This window comes from Balaenoptera physalus (assembly GCF_965194825.1).
Source record: "Balaenoptera physalus genome assembly, chromosome: 1".
Taxonomy (NCBI): Eukaryota; Metazoa; Chordata; class Mammalia; order Artiodactyla; family Balaenopteridae; genus Balaenoptera; species Balaenoptera physalus.
In genome coordinates, this window is record NC_138882.1 from 188,502,963 (window position 1) to 188,525,569 (window position 22,607).

General features: G+C 39.2%; 1 protein-coding gene across 8 annotated transcripts in view; it reads right to left on the bottom strand.

The window, feature by feature from the left end:
* The window catches only part of KIF1B (kinesin family member 1B), a 145,140-nt gene that overhangs the window by 42,694 nt on the left and 79,839 nt on the right, over positions 1-22,607 (bottom strand). For 7 of the 8 annotated variants that reach the window (XM_082460853.1, XM_082460852.1, XM_082460851.1 and 4 more), the window contains 4 exons: positions 3,457-3,550; positions 2,167-2,315; positions 552-730; positions 259-396 (listed from right to left, as the gene is read on the bottom strand). In XM_082460853.1, the coding sequence (XP_082316979.1) occupies positions 259-396; positions 552-730; positions 2,167-2,315; positions 3,457-3,550 (560 nt within the window). Of the gene's footprint in view, positions 1-258; positions 397-551; positions 731-2,166; positions 2,316-3,456; positions 3,551-10,060; positions 17,726-22,607 lie in introns of those variants that run through there. The other variant, XM_082460855.1, reaches the window with a different exon arrangement.

Genomic DNA, 22,607 nt, shown 5'->3' on the forward strand with positions numbered 1-22,607 from the left:
GAATGAGTTGACAGGCAGAGAAGACTGTCAGTTACTTTGATTGAAAGTCCGGAACTTAAAACAAATGTGCCTGTTGGATAAAACTAAAGGGAAATATACCAAATGACACAGTGGCTGTGTATGAGTGGATAAGATTATAAATGGGGCTTTTTTATACTCTTTTTCTTTAACTTTCTGTAATATCTGCCGAGGCTTTAAACAATTAAAATAAAACCATTCATTACCTGAAAAGAAGACATCAATAAAATCATTCCATACCTTCCTACAAGTTTGAACCAATGGAATCGATCATAAAATGGATCGCTGCCAGTCATGGTGGTTTCACTTTCATCTTGGGCGCTGGAGGCCATCTCACCTGCCCTGTCATACATCTCTCGCATCAAATCCAGCCTCTGCCTGTACAGTAACCATAAAGTGTGCTGGGTTAATATCACAAGGTCACATCAAAATTTCATCTTGGAAGTATCTTCCATGTAAGATTTTAAAAAGCTGCTCCCACCATTTAAGGATATTAAATATGAATAAAGGCTTTATGCATAACATTTTCATACTTAAGTTTCGCCAAAGACCAATAATGTGTTGCTCCGTTTTTCAGATCCTGGACTTCTACGGCCACCACCGTACGAGGGAACGGTCTGTCTTCCTGAGTTTTTTCCATCTCAGTGGGAAGTAATTCAGGAGGCAAAGGGGAGTACAACGTGTCAGTCAGAAGAACAAATTGAAACTGCACCTAAATGGAAGGAAGAAATCATCGACAAACGGCCTTTCTGTTTTAGCAAGTAAGTTTTGGAAACAAGGCAATAAAATCACACCCGATGGGAAGGAGGTCAAACAGCAGCACGTGCTTGACAGCTTGTGATTAACTGAAAAAAGTGGCCACTTGTATATTAATCATTAAGCTATTTACAGACTTTGTTTTCCTAGCCTGGCACAGTGTTTTCGCACAACCTAAAATCTCAATAAATATACTCTGGTTGACTGAACGAAGACTTCTGTAGAGAACAAAAGGTGGACCCAGGAGTGCACCCTCTAGTCTCTCACTAATGAGAGAGGGTGGAGGCATGCTAAGGTTTTCCATTTTAAATTCAGAGGATTACAACTATTACTCTTAAAATTGTTACCACAGGCTAAGTGCTTTGCATTCATCATGTCATTTATTTCTTGATACCACCCTACCTATACTTTTACTAACTATTAATGAAATGCTAGATACAGCTGTAAGACAAAAAGATAGTCCCTGCCATCTTTTAGTCTATTTGAAGAGGGAAACAGTTAATAAATGATTACAAAGTGAGATAGGGTTATGAATGAATAAGACTTATCTTATTAAGACTTATTAAGACTTATCTTAAGACTTATCTTATGTCTTATCCCCATTTTACAGAACTAGAATATAGCCCTCGGAGAAGATAATGATTTTTCCCAAAGCCAGGCAGTCTGTGCTCTTACCTACTTCACAGTATTGCCCACCCCCCCCCCGCCCCCTGTAAATCTTAGCCGTCAGGAGACTGTTAAACCGTGGGACATACAGAAGAATAAATCTAAGATGTGGTGTGATGTTTCAGTAATATTAATTACCATGTCTAGGCACTACTTCAGCACCTTCCATGCATTCACTCTCTCATCTCTCACCAAATCCCTGGGTGGCAGGCACTGTTGCCAAATCCATTTTGCAGGTGAGGGACTGGAGGCCTGGGGTTATTAGGGTCAAACAACTGGGAGAGCTGGGGTTGGAACCTGGGTGCAGAGTGTACGCGCTTGTCCATTACACAAAACTGCCTCTCAGACCCTAGAAGATGAGAGGGCACATAGGACTTAGAAGTGCCAACTTAATGGTAGAAAACTAAAAGAAAATTGAGATTTTCAGAAACCCAAGAGAAGTATTTTGCTACTAATATGTTTCTCTAGCTCCTGTCAGGAATACGGTCTCCTCGCTTGTAAAATAAGCTAGAAAACATGTTATTTTAAAAATTTCATCTAACAAATATTTAATTAGTACCTACTATGTTCCAGGCACATATATTAAATACAGGCATATATAAACCTGTTTCACAGCAAAAAGCTGCTGAGTTCACCCAAGGGAAAGGTTAGCTCAAGATGAGGACCATGAAGCCCACCAGGCTCAGCTCTGCCTCCAGATGGTCCATGTTCCCACACCCTCCATACCTTCTTCTTCAATTCCACACTGATGGCATTGGCCTCCTTCAGGTAAACGGCATTGCCCCAGAGTAAGTCCCTTAATGAGGTAAACTGGTGAGACTTCCACTTCCGGAAGGCCCACTGGGCCAGCTCAAATTCATGTTGTGTCCAAGGAACTGGAAGAGCAAACGAAGTGTATTGAATGGTGATCTCATAACCATGTAGAAATTATATCCCTTCTCTACCTCATCTCTTTCATCAAGTATTTTCCAGTTTTTCTCCATTCTTTTTTTCTTTTTTAAGATACACCTTAATGTGTGGCTTATAATAAAGAAAAACCCCTACAATAGATATATTTGAAGTTGTACAACTTCAAATATATCTATTTTTCTTTCTAGTACAGGAAAAAAAAGGTCATATTTCACATAGATATTTATTTTTTATTTTTAAATATGTATTTATTTATTTTGCCTGCACCGGGTCTTAGTTGCAGCACGTGGGCTCTTTGTTGAGGCATGCGGGATCTTTAGTTGTGGCATGCGGGACCTTTTTTTTTACTTGTGGCATGCAGACTCTTAGTTGCACGGACTCTTAAGTTACGTGGATTCTTAGTTGCAGCATGCCTGTGGGATCCAGTTCCCCGACCAGGGATCGAACCCAGGCCCCCTGCATTGGGAGCATGGAGTCTTACCCACTGGACCACCAGGGAAGTCCCTCACATGGATATTTAAAAATAAAGAATTTAGTACATAAATTAAGAGTTCCTTCAAAGTTATTATGAAGGCTTGAGATCACTGAGAGGTTGGGTAGAAAAATTAAATGTGATGAATGTTCATACTGCATTGTAAGGCAGTAACTAACCATTAAAGCCCTAATTCAACTAAGAAATTCTAGAAAACTTAAGACAGGTAGGCAGGACTAAGCAATGTGATTAGCAATCTGCCAGAAATAGCTTTAATGTACACTGATATATTCCAAAGCCCTCACTGGGAAATCCCTGACATAGACCAGGAAATAAAACAGAGTATCTTAACAAAGATTAAGCTCTATATTTATTTGCAACATATATGTGAACTCCATATGTACAGTAATATGAGACAGTTTATATAAATTGCCCAAGAGATTTCTATGGAGACTATGCTCAGATGGCTTGTGTTCTAATAGACACTATGAGCCCCATCCCCACCTCACAGAGTACAGCCTGGGTTCTCAGCATTGAGCATCTTTTAAATCATCTTTAAATCGGCTCAGTAATTTGACAACACAGATCCGAAACACATATCAATACAGAGGAAAGTTTCAGTCTCTATATTTCACCTTCTTCCTCCTCTTCTTCCTCTTCAGTTGTTTCTGCTGCCAGGGATCTTGTCTCCACCTGCTTCTGCAAGGCCTGCAATTTACTCTCATAATCCTGAATGAAAAGAAAGGAGATAACATGTAGGAGAGAGAGGACATAAGAAGGAAGGAAAAGAGAAATGAAAGGAAGATTGGGGCAAGGCAGAGACTGCAGAAGACAAAGAAAAGAGAAGATCGAGGCAGGAAACAACAATGAAAAGAAAGACATACAGAGAAATGCTTCAGAAAAAAGCCATAAAGCACGCAAAATAGTCTGCAATGGGTAAATGCTTTAAAAGATCTTGTGTTCCAAGGAATTTAACTGCAGTCTCTCTGCTTCTACTCCCTCAGGCTCAAGAGTTTTTTACTTGGGGTTGTGGTAGAGGAGAGGGGGGATTTTGAAGGAAAAAATGCATGTGTCCCTTAAATGTTAAAATACACTTAAATAGTATCTTTACACATCCAAGAATTCTGGAGAAAACAATACTGGAAAAGATTAAATTCACCAGTATTGCCAAGAGTTCTAATTATCTAACTGTTTGGATGGGGAAAAGAATTCAGACTGTAGACCCTGAAGCTCCCTATGGATGAAATATTACTACCTTTGCAGCTGTAGGATGAGTTTAGCCTTCAGGTAACCAAAAGATCACAGTGCTCTTAGGATTGAAATAATCTATATATTGCATTTATTTATTCAATAAAGAAACTTTATTTCAAAATATACTATTATAATACAAAATGTATTACTATATTTCAAATCACATTCATCCTTCCTTCCTCCATCTTACTCCATGCAGTCTCAATTAGGGTGCTATCACTCCTAATAGGGAAAAAATGTGGTTCTTGGGGGATTAAAAAAAAAAAAGTACTCTTTTTACGTATAAAGCACAAATATACATAGAGTGTATAAACTGATATACTATATATCTGACATATTAAAATTGCATGGTGGGGAGAGATTAAGGAAAAAAATGTCTAAAAAGGTTCCTTGGAACGTTAATGAAAAAAAAGCTTGTGGTTTTTGACAATGAAACAAGTTAAGAAAAAAGACCTTCACATAATAAAACACCAAATCACAACATAAGCACAGCATTTTAAAAATATACTAGCAGGCTTCCTGCTTCTCTGGGAGTGGCCCAATTCCAGGCTGTCATGGTTTAGGTATGACTATGTACTGTTTTCAAACAGAGCTAGCTCTCCAAGTCACAAATCAAATATTCCACGCATTACAGAGGACCACTGAAAGCCTCGCTAGCAAACCCCGTTACAAAAGGCGCTCCCAATGGCTATGCTAAGAGGGATGCAAATATTCTCCAGGCTCTAGTCATTTATCATTTAGTCTCACAAAGGAAGCTTTCTCTCTTTAGTGGAGCTGGCAGTGACCAAGAGCCAGCAAAACAGCTTTTTAAAAGACATCTAAACACACTTTTTAGGAGACTATGTACTGTGGGAAAAAAGAAAAATAAAAATATAAAGTAGCAGGTAAAAAGACTGGGGTTTTGCTCCTGGCACCTGCTATTATTAGTCTTATAATTCTGAGAAAGTTAATCCTTTCTACACCTCATTTTTGCCATCTTTAAAATGAAGATTTTAGTGTTCGACCTGCCTACCACACAGGACTGCAGGAAGGACCAAATGACAAACCATTTAAAAATGCAAGTTAAAGTCCTCTTAAATGGTAACACACTATCAAAATGACAGGTAGTGTTTTTTAAAAGTTTCTTTTCTAAGTACACCTAGCCCCCAATCCTGGTTTCTAAATACCATTCCCCACTAAAAGGAACCAGGGCTCCTTGTGAAAATGACTGACTTCAGATCTGGAGCAAGGAAAATACAAGGTAGCCCCAGAATATCTTGGGCCAGAAAGCATGGAGTACTCAAAGACCGATGGGGCCATTTCAAAAGGACAAAGACTCCCATTGGCCAATAAATAATAATAACAGGAAAAGAATATACAGCACATTGAGTATAAAAAGAATCCATGCGCCCACAGTGATACTGAAAGAAGGAGAGAAAAAGGGAAAGCTCTTCTTTACCAAAAAACAAAACAAAAAGCCAGTTAATAAATGCAGAGGGAATGACAATTAGAAAATCACTATATTGCAACCCTAGATGCAGTAATTGAATCAGGCAAGGATCATTAATAAAAGCCAAAACAATTGAGCGAAAGGTGGATGGAAAACAGAATATTCACACAATCTCAGGAGCCTACTAACAAGGAGAAAGAGCTGGGAAACATCACATTAACTAAATTTATTAAACTTTAACATTACTGATAACAGGACAAATTGACATTTTATGTCTACTGATGTGAAGCAAATGGAAGTACACAATGTAACATTTATAGCATTTTTAACAAAAATGTTTACCCTAAATCTAATCTTGGGGAAACAATCAGACAAATTAGAATGTGGCCTAGACTCTTCAAAAATACCTGTGTAACAAAAGATAAAAGAACCATCAGAACCAAATGCAATCAATAAACCGTGACTGGATCTTGGATTAAAAAACATGCACACACACACTTCCAACATTTATATTTTTTAGACAATTAGGGAAATTTGAAAATGACCTGTATTTTACATGATACTGAATCAGTATTAAATTTTTGGATGGGATAATGGTATTAAGAGACTATCCTTGATTTTAGGAGATACATGTGTATTTAGGGGTAAACTGATATGATATCTATAACTTACTTTCAAATGATTCAGGAAAAGTATATAAACATGGGTACACAAAGGTTCATTGTACTATTTGTTTTCAAAGTAAGAGGTTGGGGGTGTGGTTTCTAAAAAACCTATGTTATTACATAGGATTCTTTCAGCAAAAAGAGAAAGACAGCTGATTTACGGAAAAAGCATCAGGTGGAAAAAAATGTTAATATCTTAGCTTGAGGATTTTGTTGTTTTTCATTTTTTCCCCAATTTCTAAATTAGAGTAATATACACATAACATAAAATTTACCATCTTAACCACTTTTAAGGTATGAAATACGTTAATAACATTGTGCAACCATCATCCCTGTCCATGCTCCAGAACTCTTCACCTCGTAAAACTGAAACTCTTTGTCCTTTAAATACTAACTCTCACCCCTGCAGCCCCTGGCAACCAGCATTCTACCTTCTGTCTCTACAATTTTGACTACTCTAGGTATCTCATATAAATGGAATCATACAATTGTGACTTTTTGTGACTGGCTTATTTTTGAGGACTTCCTCAAGAACAGGTTTACAAGCTGATCAAACTACCAATGAAAACAAAATCCTCAGATTCTGACAGTTAAAGTATAAGGGTGACTTTCCCTAAAGGCTGTGGTTGTGCTTTAGTGGCAGTAAAGCTGACATGAAAAGATGTTCCATAATGCTATAGACCTAAAACTTTAATTGCATTTTGACCAGGGAAGATTTCTATAAGCAGCTGGTAGTCCAAATGTCAACACCATTCTTGAATTGGCCTCTTCCCCAGACCAGGCTGCACATGAGCTTCCAACAAGGATATTCTGTATGCTACCAGAAAAACTCTAAGCCCTGGATTTTCCTACAACAAACGGATAAAGAGATTCAGATACTACTGTTCTGCTGATTTCATGGGGAAAACTAGGACCATTATGGAAAACACGCTAAAAAATAATATATTTTCCAGGAAACCTCCATGTTTATAAAAACTCCCAACTAACTGAATATATGCTCCATATTTATAAAGGCACTGCACTGGCTGTTTCCTCTTCTAGAATGCTCTCTTCCACCCGACTATCCTTGTTTTTAAGCTCACTGTGCTAGGAACTGTTCTTAATGTTTAACATGGATTGTTTCCATCTTCCCAATAACCCTATGAAAATGCTACTATTTTATCCTCATGTTAAAAAAGAAGAAAAAGGCTTAAAGAAATTAAGTAACTTTCCAAAGCTCAAAATTAGCAAGTAGTAGAAATAGGATCTGAACCCAAGCAATTGGACTCAAAGCATGCTTTTTTTTTTTTTAACCACTATCCATCCATTCATTTGGTCAACAAATTAATACTTTTTTCACTCCTACTATGTGCCAGATGCTAGGAATACGGTGGTCAATAAGGCAGAATTCTCACTGGTAAGGGAGAGATGATAAACAGTAAACAGACACTGTACATACTAGGATTTCAGTAGAGAGTAGTATTGACACTATGAAGAAAGATAAAGAAAGGCAGCTTTCAGAGGGTAACAGAGAGAAGAGAGGAGTGGAGGAAGACTTTTAGATTAGGTGGTCAGGGAAGGTCTCTCCATAGAGATAACATTTAATCAGAGCTCTAAGCAAGCACTCTTGAGATCTCTGGTGGGGGTTGTTTATTCCAGTCAAATATAACTAACAGCAAGTACAAAGGTCCTGGGATGGAAAGGAACTTGGTGTGTTTAAGGAAAAGCAAGAAAACCTGTGCGGGTGGAGTGGAGGAGTGAGAAGGGTTGGAGATGCAGTTGAGAAGTAGTCAGATAGGGACCAGGCTACGGACGGCCTTATAGGCCACGGGAAGGACTGTGGATTTTATTCTAAGGGAAGCCACTGGGTGGTCTAGAGCTGGGAAGTACTATGGTCTAGCATATGTTTTACAAATACCACTCTCCACGGAGAATATAGCCTGCGGGCTTGGAAGCAAGGCCAGCAGTCATGAAGCTGTCCCTGCAGTTTCAAGGGAGATGGCAGTGGCCTGGTCCAGGGTATCAGCAGCAAAGGTGATGAAAAGAGAATGGAGTTGGGATTTGTTTTACAGACAGAGGAAGTATGTCTTACAGAAGATGTGATCACGGGGTGTACGGAAAAAAGGGCAACTGAGGATCACCCTTGGATATCTGATCTGAGCTAGTTGCTCTGGTTTAGATAGTTTAAATGTGAGATGCCAGTTAGCTATCTGGATGGCAGGTCAGAGCTGTGCATCTATGTCCAGAGGTCAGGGGAATGGCCCAGGCTGGAGAGAGTACATCTGAGAGTCAGCAGAGAGGGAGGCAGGGCAGTGGTTTGCAGGCAGACCGACTGCCTGAGACTGGACCTGGATCCCCACTTGGTAGCTGTGTGACAATGGGAAGGTATGTAAAATGGGAATAACAACACCTACTTTACAGAAGAGGGCTGTTGCGAGGCTTCAATGAGCTAATACATGTAAAATGTTTATTGGCCCAAGTACAGTTGATCCTTGAACAATACAGGGGTTGGGGCACTGACCATGCAGTCAAAAATCAGCGTGTAGGGCTTCCCTGGTGGCGCAGTGGTTGAGAGTCTGCCTGCCAATGCAGGGGACACGGGTTCGAGCCCTGGTCTGGGAAGATCCCACATGCCACGGAGCAACTGGGCCCGTGAGCCACAATTGCTGAGCCTGCGCGTCTGGAGCCTGTGCTCCGCAACAAGAGAGGCCGCGATGGTGAGAGGCCCGCGCACCGCGATGAAGAGTGGTCCCCACTTGCCACAACTAGAGAAAGCCCTCGCACAGAAACAAAGACTCAACACAGTCATAAATAAATAAATAAATAAATAAAAGAACGTGAATTTCTTTAAAAAAAAAAAAAAAATCAGCGTGTAACTTTACAGTCGGCCCTCGGTTTCTGAGGTTCCACATCCGCAGATTCAACCAACCGTGGATCGAGGAGTACTGCTGAACATATGCATTGAAAAAAAATCCACATACAAGTGGACCCGTGCAGTTCAAACCCATGTCTTTCAAGGGTCCACTGTAAATGCGCAGCACACAGGAGGTGCTGTCTGCATCATCATCTGTGTGAACATGGAAATGCATAAGGTCACCTGGGGGAATGAACAGATACGGAAAGAGCCAATGTCTGTGTCCACAGAGACGATGAAGGAACAGCTAGTGAGGTCAGAGGAAAATCAGAAGCCAAGAGAACAAGGTGTTCCAAGAAGTAAAGAGTAGGCAACCCACGTCAAATGCTAGACAGATTTAGTAAGATGAGGTCTGAGAAAACACCCTGGATTTGTCACCATGGAGATCGCTGGTGACCCTAATCAGGGTGGCTTCAGTGGTGAGGTGGGAATAAGTCTGACCAGAGTGAGTTCAACTAAGAATGGGGAGAGGAAACAAGAAAAAGAAGGTGGACAAGTGGGAAAAAGTACAGAAAATGCTCTCAGGAGTATTTCTAGAAAAAGGAACAGAGAACTGCAGTGGCAGGTCACAGGGAACACGGAACTTTTTTATAACTGGTGAAATGGCATGCTTGTAACGCTGACAGGAATAATATGGAGGGAGAAAAACTGATGTTGTAAAAGAGAAGGGGTAAATGTTCAGTAAGTCCCTCAGAAGACAGAATGAAGGGAACAAGGGCTGGGCTAAGACAGGAGCACGGACGGTTCTTCCACCAACAGGAGGGAAGGCCAAGTATGGTTTGGACGCAGACCTAGAAGTGGGAAGAAAAGGAAGTTTACTTCTGATTCCTTCTTTTTCTCAAAATGAAGATCATCAGCTGAGAGCAAGAAAAGGCCACCTTTCGTTCCCTGAGGCGCCTGGTTGTAAACTTTCAGAGCAGCCTGTATTTCTCCCTCAGGGCATTGGTCACAAATGTACTGTATAACCACTGGTGTGACTGTCTAATAGCTATCTCCTCCACAACTCTGTGAATTTCACGAGGCCGGGGATCTGTCATTCACCACTGACTCACCCGCATCTGGCATTTATCTGTCTTCTAGATCAGCTACACAGTCGTGTACTGATCTAGTTAACAGTTCTCAGAAGTGACCATCTTTGAGGGGTTGGCAAATCTGCAGGCCAAATCCAGCCCACCGTTTGATAAATACGGTAGTTTTATCAAAATATAGCCATGTCCATCCCTTTGCATATTGTCTATGGCTGCTTTTCTGCTACAACAGCAGAGCTGAGCAGTTTTGACAGAGACCACGAGGCCCCCAAAGCCTAAAATATTTACTATCTGGCCCTTTACAGAAAAAGTTTGCCAATCCCTGTTCTAGAGAGTGGTTCTCAAAGCTGGATGCTCATCTGGCAGCATCAGTATCGCTTGGGAACTTATGAGAAATACAGTAATCAGACCCTACCCCAGACCTCTTGAATCAGCAACTCTGGGGGTGGGCCCAGCATTCTATGTTCTCACAAGCCCCTCAGGGGATTCTGATGCACACGACGGTTTGAGAACCACTCTTCTGGGTGATGTGTACAGACGAACAGTGAAGAAAACAAGACAGATCGGTACTTATTCTAGGTGAGTTTACAGTCTCATGGAAGGACCAAGTAAGTGCACAGATAACTACAGGTTAGCATTATTATTAAACAGCGAGCTGTCCTGGGATAGGCTGCGGCAGGAAAAGGGGCTCGTGAGCACCGATCTGGAAGAGGAGTTCAGCACGAGGAGAAAGGGTTCCAGCCTTGAGGGAGTGAAAAGAAAGCCCAGAGGTGGAAACAAACTTGGCAAGTTCAAAGAACAAAAGTCCAAAGTGCTTACTAGTGAGAGAATGTTAAGACTTAAAGTCAGAGAGGCAGGCAAGAGGCCAAAACATGGACAGCCTTGGAAGCTACGATAAGAGGTTCAGATTTTAAAGTGCAATGGAAGCCACTGGAGGCCACTGGCACTGATTTTTGTTTTCAAAGGATGCTGCTGGTTGCTATGTGGACAATGGCGTACGGGGGTCAGGAACAGAAGTGAAGAGACCAGCTAGGAGGCTACTGTGGTACTACAGGTGAGACACGATGGTGCCACAACTAGGGCATCTCTCAGGAGGTGGCATTTAAGGTAAAATCAATGTCACAATCCTGGGTTTTCTGGTTAGGCTGTTTCTGACATTAGAGGCTTGGCTCATTTTGCTAATGCTGCCTTCCTCTTTTAATGGCAGATTATAATTAGCAAGCGATAGCTGGAAGGGAGATGTCCACGCCCCAGTTCTTGTCAACACCTTAATGTACTCACCACCAGCAGCACCATGTGGACACAGTCTCAGATCTATGCCTCCGGGGGTCTCACAACACCTATTCTTAGACCTGTGCAGCTCCTATTTTCTCCCAATCTCTCCGTCCTATCTTGGTCTCATTAACTTTACTTTCCAAACATGGTCCAAGCAAGAGCCTTCTTCACCTTGTGGGATATATACACAGGGCTTATCCCCCCCCACAAACTGATTCACTGATTCTATCTCCAAATAATCTATCAGTCATTCCCTCGATCCTGTCCCCCCGCCTCTGTTTGGAAAGCATCGTTTCTCATTTAGTTCATCCAGCAACTTCCCAACTGCAGCACTGGGCTCTGAATTTGCCTCCATCCAACCCAAACTTCGGCCATTTCTAAAAGGTGAATCTAATAATGCAATCTCTCTGTATAATACGTGGTAGCTTCCATCATGCTCAAGATAAAATCCAAAGTCCTTAGCATGCCATGATCTGGCCCCTGCCCCACCCCCCGCCAGGTCCCCCAAGTTACTCGCAGTTCCCTGGACCTGACACGTTTCCTCCTTCCCCCTGCCATTCTCCACTTGGATACATTTGCAGTTGTACTTTGGGACTCTGCTCTTGGCTCAGGGCTTCCTCTTTCAAAAACCTTTTCCCACTCTGCCCACACTCATCCTGTGCACACAACTATCACTACACATATCATACTGCACTGGAATTGTCTGTACTGTCCTAGAAATGGTCAGGTCTTGGCAACTTTTCCACCAGGTTCTCCAACAGCAGAGAAGTACGAAGTACCTGAAGGGAAAGGGTAAGAAGCCTGAAGCAAGCCAATCCAAGCGTTAACGTTTCCCTCAAGTTCCAAATTTCATATTAAAAACTCATGTTGGGGAAAAAAGAAAAAACCAATGTGGATTTTGTATTCTACTCCATTATGTATGATTATGTTGCTTTTCAACATAAAAAATAATGTCATGTCCAAATGTTCAATAAGACTGATGGTCCGCTCCAGAAAAATCTTCTGCTTTGTCCTGTTCACCTCTAACATATCACCAATGCTCTGGGTGGAGAAAAGCAGTGGTTAAGGGAAAAAAGAAAAGCTAAACAGAGTTACTCAAAGCTTTTTAGAAATTTCATTTCTACCCATATGAAGAAGTATGCCATTTCATTTAAAGAAAACTGCAAATCAAAATTACATAGTTAAAAAAAACAGAAAATACAAGATAAACTCAAAGAAATCATAAAGGGATATCTGATATCCTCGTTATCTTATAATATAAAAGGTTTTATTTAAGTAAAATGTAGCATAAAATAGGGATTAAAGACCTCATTTAAGATAGAATTTTGATAAATCAAAAAGGGTAACAAAAAGCAAAAGCTCTACACAAATCAAGTTCATGTAGAAATATTTTTTAAAAGATATGGTTTGTAACCATCTTCAGGTGAAAGAGCAATAAATAAAAGTCAAGACCAGGTTTCATTAGCATCACTCTGTTTCACTTTCCCCTCCTCCCACATCAGAGAGAAATCACACTCTTAAGAGATAATTTCAGTTTTTATTGAATGAGGACTTTATTTTTTAACATTACAAACTAACTCTCCCTTTCTGAAAAGGTAGATCTTACACTCAAAGACAATCTTCAAGCATTTTCTAAAAAGAAACTGGGGGAGAAATCCATAGTTCATTAACAAGAAGATTCACAACTTCTTTTTACAGTAATGATGGGAGGAAACCAATACACTTCACAACCTACAGTGGTTCAAACTAAGTATCTAGAGCAGATTTTTAAATCTCAGAAAGATGACATAAAGTAGACAATTATGAAAACTGTTCATAATACAGAATTTGGCTCTCACAGTGTAGAACAAATGCTTGCTTTGCACTGCACCTAAGAAGGCGTCTTCATTAAGGTACGCCAGGACTCAGCAGCTTCCCCTGCTCCCAGTCTTTTGTACAAATCATTAAGGCGAGTCTGCAAAGGACCAATAAGGCACAGGGGTATAGCAGCTGACGGGAGAAAACCTATGTGACTTCCTGTAGTCTGACAGCCTTTAATGCAGACATCGGTGTGACAAACTGTGTTCTGTCCTGTTTTGTTTTTTTTCAGCATCAACCTACACCTAAAGCACAAGAGGTCACTTCAAGTCACTTCAATGGAATAAACAATTCCCATTCGTTGCATTTCCAGTGAAAAGAGAAGCGTCAGAAAGACTTAGAAGCAAAACTAAAGGAAAAGCCCTTTGGTTTAGACTTATTAGATAAACAGAAGTCTTTAACTCTCCAAGGAATACCATAGTGTGTGGTTTGGTTTGTGAAACTGTACCAATTGATTAGGACTCTATTTCCATTATTGTCAGATTATGTAATTTCAATAGCAAAAACTTAAAAAAAAAATCTCACTATGATAATAGCTAGGGATATTTCAATAATACAATAATGGCTTAATGGTGACCATTTCCCTTTGGTCTTGTAGTATTTAAGCTTAGGGACAGATACTGTCAAATTAAAAAAACAAACGAAGCAATGTAGGCTATACCAATCACAAAAGCATGGTACTAGTTACTTCTTCAGTGAAAGTCAATGAAGAAATTTCATTCACACAGTTATTTTCTAAGACAAGTATCTGCTCTGAAATGCATGAAGGGCAATCAAATCTTGGTTCATTTCTTTCCGGTCATCTGAAGTTAAGGGCTACTTTAGATATCTAAACATTTCAGTGACCTGAGGGCGCCTGGACCAGCAGATGAAGCACAAATACAAATCTAACCCTTTGGAGTATCAGCGTGGGTGTAGTGCCAACCACAACCCACATGTGTAAATGAAAGTACTGTATTTCTTTTCATTCTACAGCGTCTCCTGATCACCAGTAGAAACTCACTCCCATTGTTTAGTGTGAAAGGGAGGTACCTGCCCATAATGAGATTAAAAGGCCACCATAAAAATGAAAATACATAGGCCTATCCTATGTTATCTCAAGTTGGAAAATTGAAAGCCCACTTGTGCTACAGAGTTGAAAGCTGCGTTGTTGTTATTATTATTATTAGTTTTAGAAAATGAATTTTTTTGCAAGAAAGAAATAGATAATATAACTATGTCTAAGAAGAACAAAGAAGGACAAATGGGGTTTACACAAGATGCACTGAAGTGACTGATCTGAAGTACCCTACCAAGTATATTCAAACCACATGGTACAGGACACTGTCATCTCAATTAAGTCAGCTCATTATAAACATCATTCAGTTAACCCATGACAGACATCACCCCTGTCTAATCTGCCATAAAACTTCAGCTGAAGACTAGGACTGCTCTAGCTATGAAAGCAAAAATAACCCCCAAAGTTAATTGGAAGCAACTTTCTGTGCATTATAAAAGCATTTTCTAAGAAGCAAAGAAAAAAAATACTATGATTAAAAATAATGTTCTAATAAAGAATAGTGCCCACACGCAAAGGAAAAAAACCCATATAATCACAATCTTTAAGGCTGCCTTGAACATTAACTGCTATCCTGGATGTAATTTTTCACACCATCTGGAAGCCAAGCGTTTGATAGGTGACTTAGTAATCTTCAACAACGTGATGTCAGGCAATCTCATAGACATCTCTGGCTCTTCACACCGCCTCTTTAAAAAGTTTCTGACAAGTTCAAGAGATGAAGGATGCAGAAAACTATTCTTTTCTTCCCATCAAAATCCATCTTTTTTAGTGGATTCTCCAGTGAGGCAAACTGAGACCACAACATAGTAAAATGAGGTATTGATACAATAACTGTTCATCAGGACTTCTCTTTCCTTGCTTGAGTATCTGTGAGGATCACTGCTGCTGACCAAAGAATAGTTTATTATACATCATCTCCTTTATTCTAAACCAAACCAAAGTTAACTTATTTCATTATTTCATCATCTACTGAAAATAAGTACACACAGCCAGATGCTGTAGCCTTCTCCCCATGTCCCACCTCTCCCCTCTCTCCACCAAATAACCTCCCTATAAACTTATACATACTGCTCAAAGAATCATACGAGTATTTTGTTGGTATTTCTGTTGGCATGATATTGGTGAATAGTTCAGCGTCTCTCTGTGTATGTATTTGTGTGAGAAATGATATGTTAAACTTCAAAATGCGAACCACAAACAGAAATCCAGACAGATGCCAATTTAAAGATTTCAGTATTATGACAAAATTCATACATACACTGATGCAGTCAAGAGGAAAAAAAAAAACCCTACTGAATCAGTTCTTTGTAAAATATAGAAGAGCAAGAAGATGTGGAAGTTCCATGGAAGATGCAAAGCTGTGTCCTATAAAACATGTCCAAAGACATTTAGTTCTGGGTTTTGAAAATTTCCATGATATTTAAAGAAAGAAACAGACATGGATAAGAAATCCAAAGCTGTGTTCACACAGCTGCATGTTATTATTTTTAAACTAATGTCTAACATTTTTGGGGAAATAATAGACATTTAATGCTACATTTCAAATTCTTCTTTTGAATGTTTGCATAAACCAAGAGGCAAGTCTTTCTGGATATCTGATAAATTTATAGGCATTATAAAAACATAGCAAACTTACACCAAAATAAGACCAGTCTGTGTAAGTAAGTATATTATCTAGGCACCAAGAAAGGAGGAAAGTCTCAGAAAAACAAGGGAGGTCTCAGTGTTTTATCCAAAATTCCAGAAACTGCCCACTTATGGTATACAAACAAAAGGGAGGCGTCGAAACATTTACCAGTGTTTTATGTTTTAACAATATTAAAATCAGTTAATATTTTAGAAGCACAACATTATAATCATAACGCAACTACTAGGAACTCAAGGCCAAGGCTAGAACCAACCCAAATCATAAGCTACCATCGCCTGTTTCCTCCACCAAGGTTTCAAGTTTGTCCAGTAATTTATACTGTGGTTTCTCGACCAGCTTTGAGATTGGGTGCTGAGAACTGTCGCCTCATTCTCGGAGGTGTCACAAACTGGCTACAGTGGTTGGGTTTGTCAGTCTGCTTTTGACAGGAATTGGCTGCACTGCCCTCTAACTGACCTCCAGTGTTATAATTACAGTAAGACTGACGATGTTGATGCATATGGCGCTTTGCCTGGAAAGTCTGCAGATCAGCAGTGGGGTGACCACTGTGGGAGTTTAGTGATTCTGAGGAAGCAGATGCCTGGCAGCGCTCGCTTTTCGGTTGGCCATTATTGAGCGAGTTGCTTCTCCAGCGTAACTGAGGTGGCTGTTGTTGATTATTAATATGCTGCTTGCTAACTTGAATGTGATCTTGACTTCGAGTGCCCTGAGAGCCCCATGGTAACTGGGGATCCTTAGAAGCTGCTCTACTCCCCTTCTCTTGGTTCTCCTGTTTATTTCCTTTCCTTCCATCTTCATCCTTCGGAATTCTAAGCTCTATAACCTCATCTTCTGTTATGATGATATGTGTCCCCGGACTCCAAGAGTTTCTGTGTTTAGGGTTGCTCTTAAAGGGGAACCGGGGCTTCCGGTTCTCAGGAGGGATGAACCTATGAGGTACATTCTGCCGACGAAGCTGCTTTGTTATCTCCTGCTGTTGCAGGTTCTTGAACCGAATTTGCTCTTGCCTCATCCAACGCAGACGTCCACGTCTAAAAGCTGGGTCTCCATTCATCAGCTGGGAAACACGCTCTTCTTTCCCAAGTTCTCCACTGTCTCCTTTACATACATCAATCTCAGACTTGCTACTGGCACCAGCTGCAACAGGTTCCTTTGCTTTGTGGTTTCCTTGGGTTTTCTGTTCCTGAGACCCAATCAGTGGCAAGACTTTCTCCATTTTGAGCATTTTATTTCTTAATACTTTTATCTCCTCATCTTTCATGTTATTTTGCTTTTTGACTTCTTGCAAAATATCTTCCAGCTTGTCTATATGAACCTTGAGGTCATCCACATCAGTTCCTCCTTTACTACTGGCCATCATGTCTTCAATCTTCTCATCCCCTACACCAACCGTGTCCCAGACATCCCTGGCCACGGCCCTCCAGGAGTCCCGCTCGTTGGGGTCTTTCTTCCCATACATGGCACAAAGCTCTTTCATCTTAACAATGGCCAAGGCTTCAATCTCCTGCCTACTGTGCCTAAAATCGTTGAGCGCAACCTCATAGCATATCTCTTTTACAGCCTGTATCTTAAGATCTGAGATGGTGACCCACTTGGAATCTTTACTCAGGCGTCTTCTTTGGGGGATCTGATACATTTTAATTGGTTCTCGTTTCTTCCCACTGCTGGGGAGGCCACATTTTTTAACAATGGTTTGCAACTTGCTGGGAGGTAGCTTTTCTCTCAGAGAAGTAATCAGTTTCCAGCTCTCTTCACAGGACCTCTTGTCAGAATCGTCCCCGCTATCAGAATCCGCGTCCTTTGGAAAAACAAAATCAAAAAATGGCCCCAAAATAACCAAAATTAAAATGTAAAAAGGGAAAATCAAATCGAAGAAAAAGCAAGCCAAAAAGCCCTAATAAATTTAAAAACAAAATCAAAAAAACTAAAAAAAAAAAAAAACAAACAAAAAAAACCCTAAATGATGTGCAAGTCTATTAAGACGTATGCTTATGTAGATTATTATTAATATAAAGATTTGCTTGGTTTTTTTTTTTCTAGTAACAGTAATCCAAATTTCGACTTTCTGGCTTAAGTGATGAAATCTGCAATCAAATTTCTTAGGAGGACTGAAACAGTGAGAAGTCTCTCACTGTAAGGTCACATGAAGTTATTAACAAAACGGTGTAAAATAACATCTCCACTACCTCAAGAAAACGAAGTAAAACCTTCGCCCCATACATGCTAACACCCATGCAGCCACTTCCCCACATTTGCCTTGGTTATTGCTGTTGCTTCTTCCAGAAACTCTTTCCCCCATGAGTGAGCACAGATGCCATACAAGATGTGACGAGCAGGCGGATTAACAAAGGTTAGTAATGCTGTAGGATGCCACGTTTTGTTTAGCTTTACTAAAAAGAGCAGCCCTAGAAAAAAGTTAGAAGATGAGAAAGTAGAAAAAGCAGTCAAACAGGGATTATGTTAAAAATGCTAAGAATCCCTACTAGCAGACCATGTGAGGTTCTTATCAACCAAATTGGTTTTTTTTCTAGACGATAAGAGGGTTCTGAAACTAGTCTTTCCATGAGCATATATCAGATTTGCTACTGTCTTGTGTCAGGTCAAATTGATCCATTTCATTTGTACAATTAAAGTTTGTTATCCAGAGAATAAGGATACATAAAAAACGATCTTTATAGTGGGTCTGCTATTTTGTTTCCCACACACTTAAACTAATAAATACCTCACCTCCATAATTTTAGGAAACAAATCTCCAGAACATAAATTAAGCCAGGTAAATATACTTTCATTGAACATTATTCAAAATTCCCCAAGTAATATTTTAATAAATACAACTTAGAGACGTGTTCCATCTATGAAAACCCATGGTATTTCTAGCTTTTCGAGGAATATTACTTTAAGTTGACAACTCTTCCTATCAACACGTAAAACACAAAGGTTATATTCTGCTTATGTATTCTGCTTATGGACCCAATTTAAAATGTTATCTCTCTCTGTCCTTCCAGCTGTCTTTGCACCATTACCTCTTTTTCAAACAACTTTACTTAGGTCTAAAACAGCAGCCTGAATTCACAGCTAAGCAGTTTCAATGGCTATTTGGATAATAGCCAATTATTCTTAACTAACACAAGCAAATCTTGATAACATGGGTCTAAATGAAAGCAGTGTTGGATTTAGAACTCCCTATGACGGATAGGATTAAGGAAGAATTTCTATTCAGGAGATAAAAGTTCCTGGGAAAAGAAACTACTCACTGGAAGAGTAGTTCAAGATAGTCTAGGAAATGAAAATATTCTTATTTAATAGTCTCTTTTACTTGGCTATGATTATCAAAATTATCTCTAGGAAAGGGTTTAAAAAAAAAAAAAAGAGTTGAAACTGATAAATAGTATCTTGTTTTCTAGACCAAAGATTTCTATGTTTCTAGGTACAGTTACTTTCTAGGGAACAAAAAAATAACCTCTAACAATAATAATAATTTGGCCCCTGAATCTGGAGATATTACTACTGATTTGAATTATTTCCATTCGTCTATAAATGGATACTAAACCATTTATAACCCCTACCTATTTGAAAATTTAGCAGCAAAAAGCAGATAAAGCTAAATTTACAGACTCTACACTATTTTTTCCTTTTTATTTTTATTTTAAAAATTTTAAGTGATAAAATCTAAAGTGATAAAAGATGACATTAATAAATATTAGAGAAAAAAAGTATATCTGACTCCTAAAAAGGTTTTCTTGCAAATATGTATAAACTGAGTTTTTGTGTTTGTTTTTAATAAACTGAGTTTTATAGAACACAAATTCTGATTCTTCCTACATAATTATCAGGTTTTTTCCTGGCTTCTTTTCTTTTCCTTTAAAAACTGCTTAATGATGAAATGAACACTACCTAATTCAGGAAATAAATATTCTAATCATTGCTTTAATGTCATACTTAAGAGAGAAAAGTTATGCCTTTAAACTCTAAAATAAAACATAACTAAATGAGTTTACATAAATCCAAAAGAACTCATAAAGTGGCCATAATTTTCTTTCTTTTTAAAATACTGTCATATTGACTCTGTAGAATATGTTCTTAAAGCTCAAACATATCACCCCCATCACATACTGACCATGATACTGAAAACTTTTGCAAAGCTTATGTGCCAAGATGCAAATCCTATCTCATGTCAAAAAAAAAAAAAAGAGAGAGAGAGATTTTAAGAAATTTAGATTCATTTATTACAGGGTTGGAAAAACTACTCAGATCTGTCCAATTCACATGTCACTAAATGATCCTTCTGCTTTCATTAAATACCAAATGCAAAGTGGGCCTCCTAAAGAGACTCTGCATGAAGATTATGCAAATAAAAGAGAGAAAGTACCCAAAACATGTGTAAAAAAGCAAGCACAGAAAGGACCAGGCGTATAATCAAGTACTAACTATAAGAGAATGTTCAGCAATGTAACAATGGGATGCATTTGGGGAATCATTGTAATAGAAAACTCATGAGCCTGAATTCCATTTTTTAATGCTGTTGTTATACAAAAATAATTGTATATAATAAATATTAAATATTTACTGAATAATAATTCCTTTGTATCTTCTCAATGTATATCCATAGGGTACATTCAAAATATATCTGTTGGTTGACCAATATAGGGTCATAAAATTACATTTTTATTCAGTATTGTTAACTGTTAGGTATTCTTCAGGCTGTAGGGTTAGAAATCAACTCTTGAGGGCAAGAACTTTAAGTGGAACAGAAAGCTGGACTTACGGGAGCAAAGTAACCTCCTTGCTTTAAAGGAGATGCTTATTTATTTATTTATTGTTAACATCTTTATTGGAGTATAATTGCTTTAAAATGGTGTGTTAGTTTCTGCTTTATAACAAAGTGAATCAGCTATACATATACATATATCCCCATATCTCCTCCCTCTTGTGTCTCCCTCCCACACTCCCTTTTCCACCCCTCTAGGTGGTCACAAAGCACCGAGCTGATCTCCCTGTGCTATGCTGCTGCTTCCCACTAGCTATTTTACATTTGGTAGTATATATAAGTACATGCCACTCTCTCTCTTCGTCCCAGCTTACCCTTCCCCCTCCTCGTGTCCTCAAGTCCATTCTCTACATCTGCGTCTTTATCCCTGTCCTGCCCCTGGGTTCTTCATGACCTTTTTTTTTTTTTTTTTTAGATTCCATATATATGTGTTAGCATACGGTATTTATTTTTTTCTTTCTGACTTACTTCACTCTGTATGACAGACTCTAGGTCCATCCACCTCACTACAAATAACTCAATTTCGTTTCTTTTTATGGCTGAGTAATATTCCATTGTATATATGTGCCACATCTTCTTTATCCATTCATCTGTCGATGGACACTTAGGCTGCTTCCATGTCCTGGCTATTGTAAACAGAGCTGCAATGAACATTGTGGTACATGACTCTTTTTGAATCATGGTTTTCTCAGGGTATATGCCCAGTAGTGGGATTGCTGGGTCGTACAGTAGTTCTATTTTCAGTTTTTTAAGGAACCTCCATACTGTTCTCCATAGTGGCTGTATTAATTTACATTCCCACCAACCATGCAAGAGGGTTCCCTTTTCTCCACACCCTCTCCAGCATTTACTGTTTGTAGATTTTTTGATGATGGAAAGGAGCTGCTCTTGAAATCCTAGTTTGCTTTCAGATACAGAGAGCAAACAACAATCAGAACCTGATTACTTGCAAACTAAGTATGTCCTCTGGAAACTAAATATGGCCTAGAGACATTTACTTTCTCTTTCTTCAATGGTCACTGTCTTTATTTCACAGAATAGAATGATCACCAGCTCTTGGTGATGGAGATCACCAGCCATCACTATTCTCTTACACCTCATCACTCAAAGGTTGGTCCTAGCCGCACTGGCATCACCTGGGAGCTGTTTAGAAATGCAGACTCTCAGGTCCCACCCCAGACCTGCTGAGTCAGCATCAGCATTTTAACAAGACTCCCAAGTTGTTGAGAAGCACTGCTCTACCGGACAGAACACTGAAGCAAGTCAGAAAACTCAAGTTTAAGTTTAAGCCTCAGAACCATGACTTAACAGGTACTTAAGACTGGGCAAGACAGCATTTTTTAGACGTGGCTTCCTCAACTATACACTGGAGGCAATATTTGCCACTTTATTTATATATACAGCTACCAAAGAGGGTTGTTTTGGGAATCAAAAAAATGATGGATGTTAAAACTCTCTGTAAATTATAAAGCACTACACAAATACAAGGCACTATTATTAATAATAAATATAGCTTAATTATACCTGTTCTCGTTTGATCACTCAAAGACCATCAAAGGCATGTTATTAGATTATACTACATTATTAAGATAAAAGTCTCCTTCATGTGTCACAAAGCTTTCAAGTCCCTAATCACATTGTAGCCAAACCCTTCTGTTTCCATTACAAACTAAATGCCAACTAGGCCTCCTAAAGAGACTCTACCTGTAACACTGCTATGATCTTGCCCCAAACACTTGATTTATTCTTACAATCCGTTCTTTCTTGGGCTTTACTATAATTTCCAAGATAACAAACTAACTGAATTAACCCACTGCCAAGCCTGAGAACCGAGTAGCCCTGGAAAAGACTACTTTTGCACAAGTCCTTGGCTTTTTTGGCCCATTTAGCAATAGCCTCTCTTCTCCAAAGC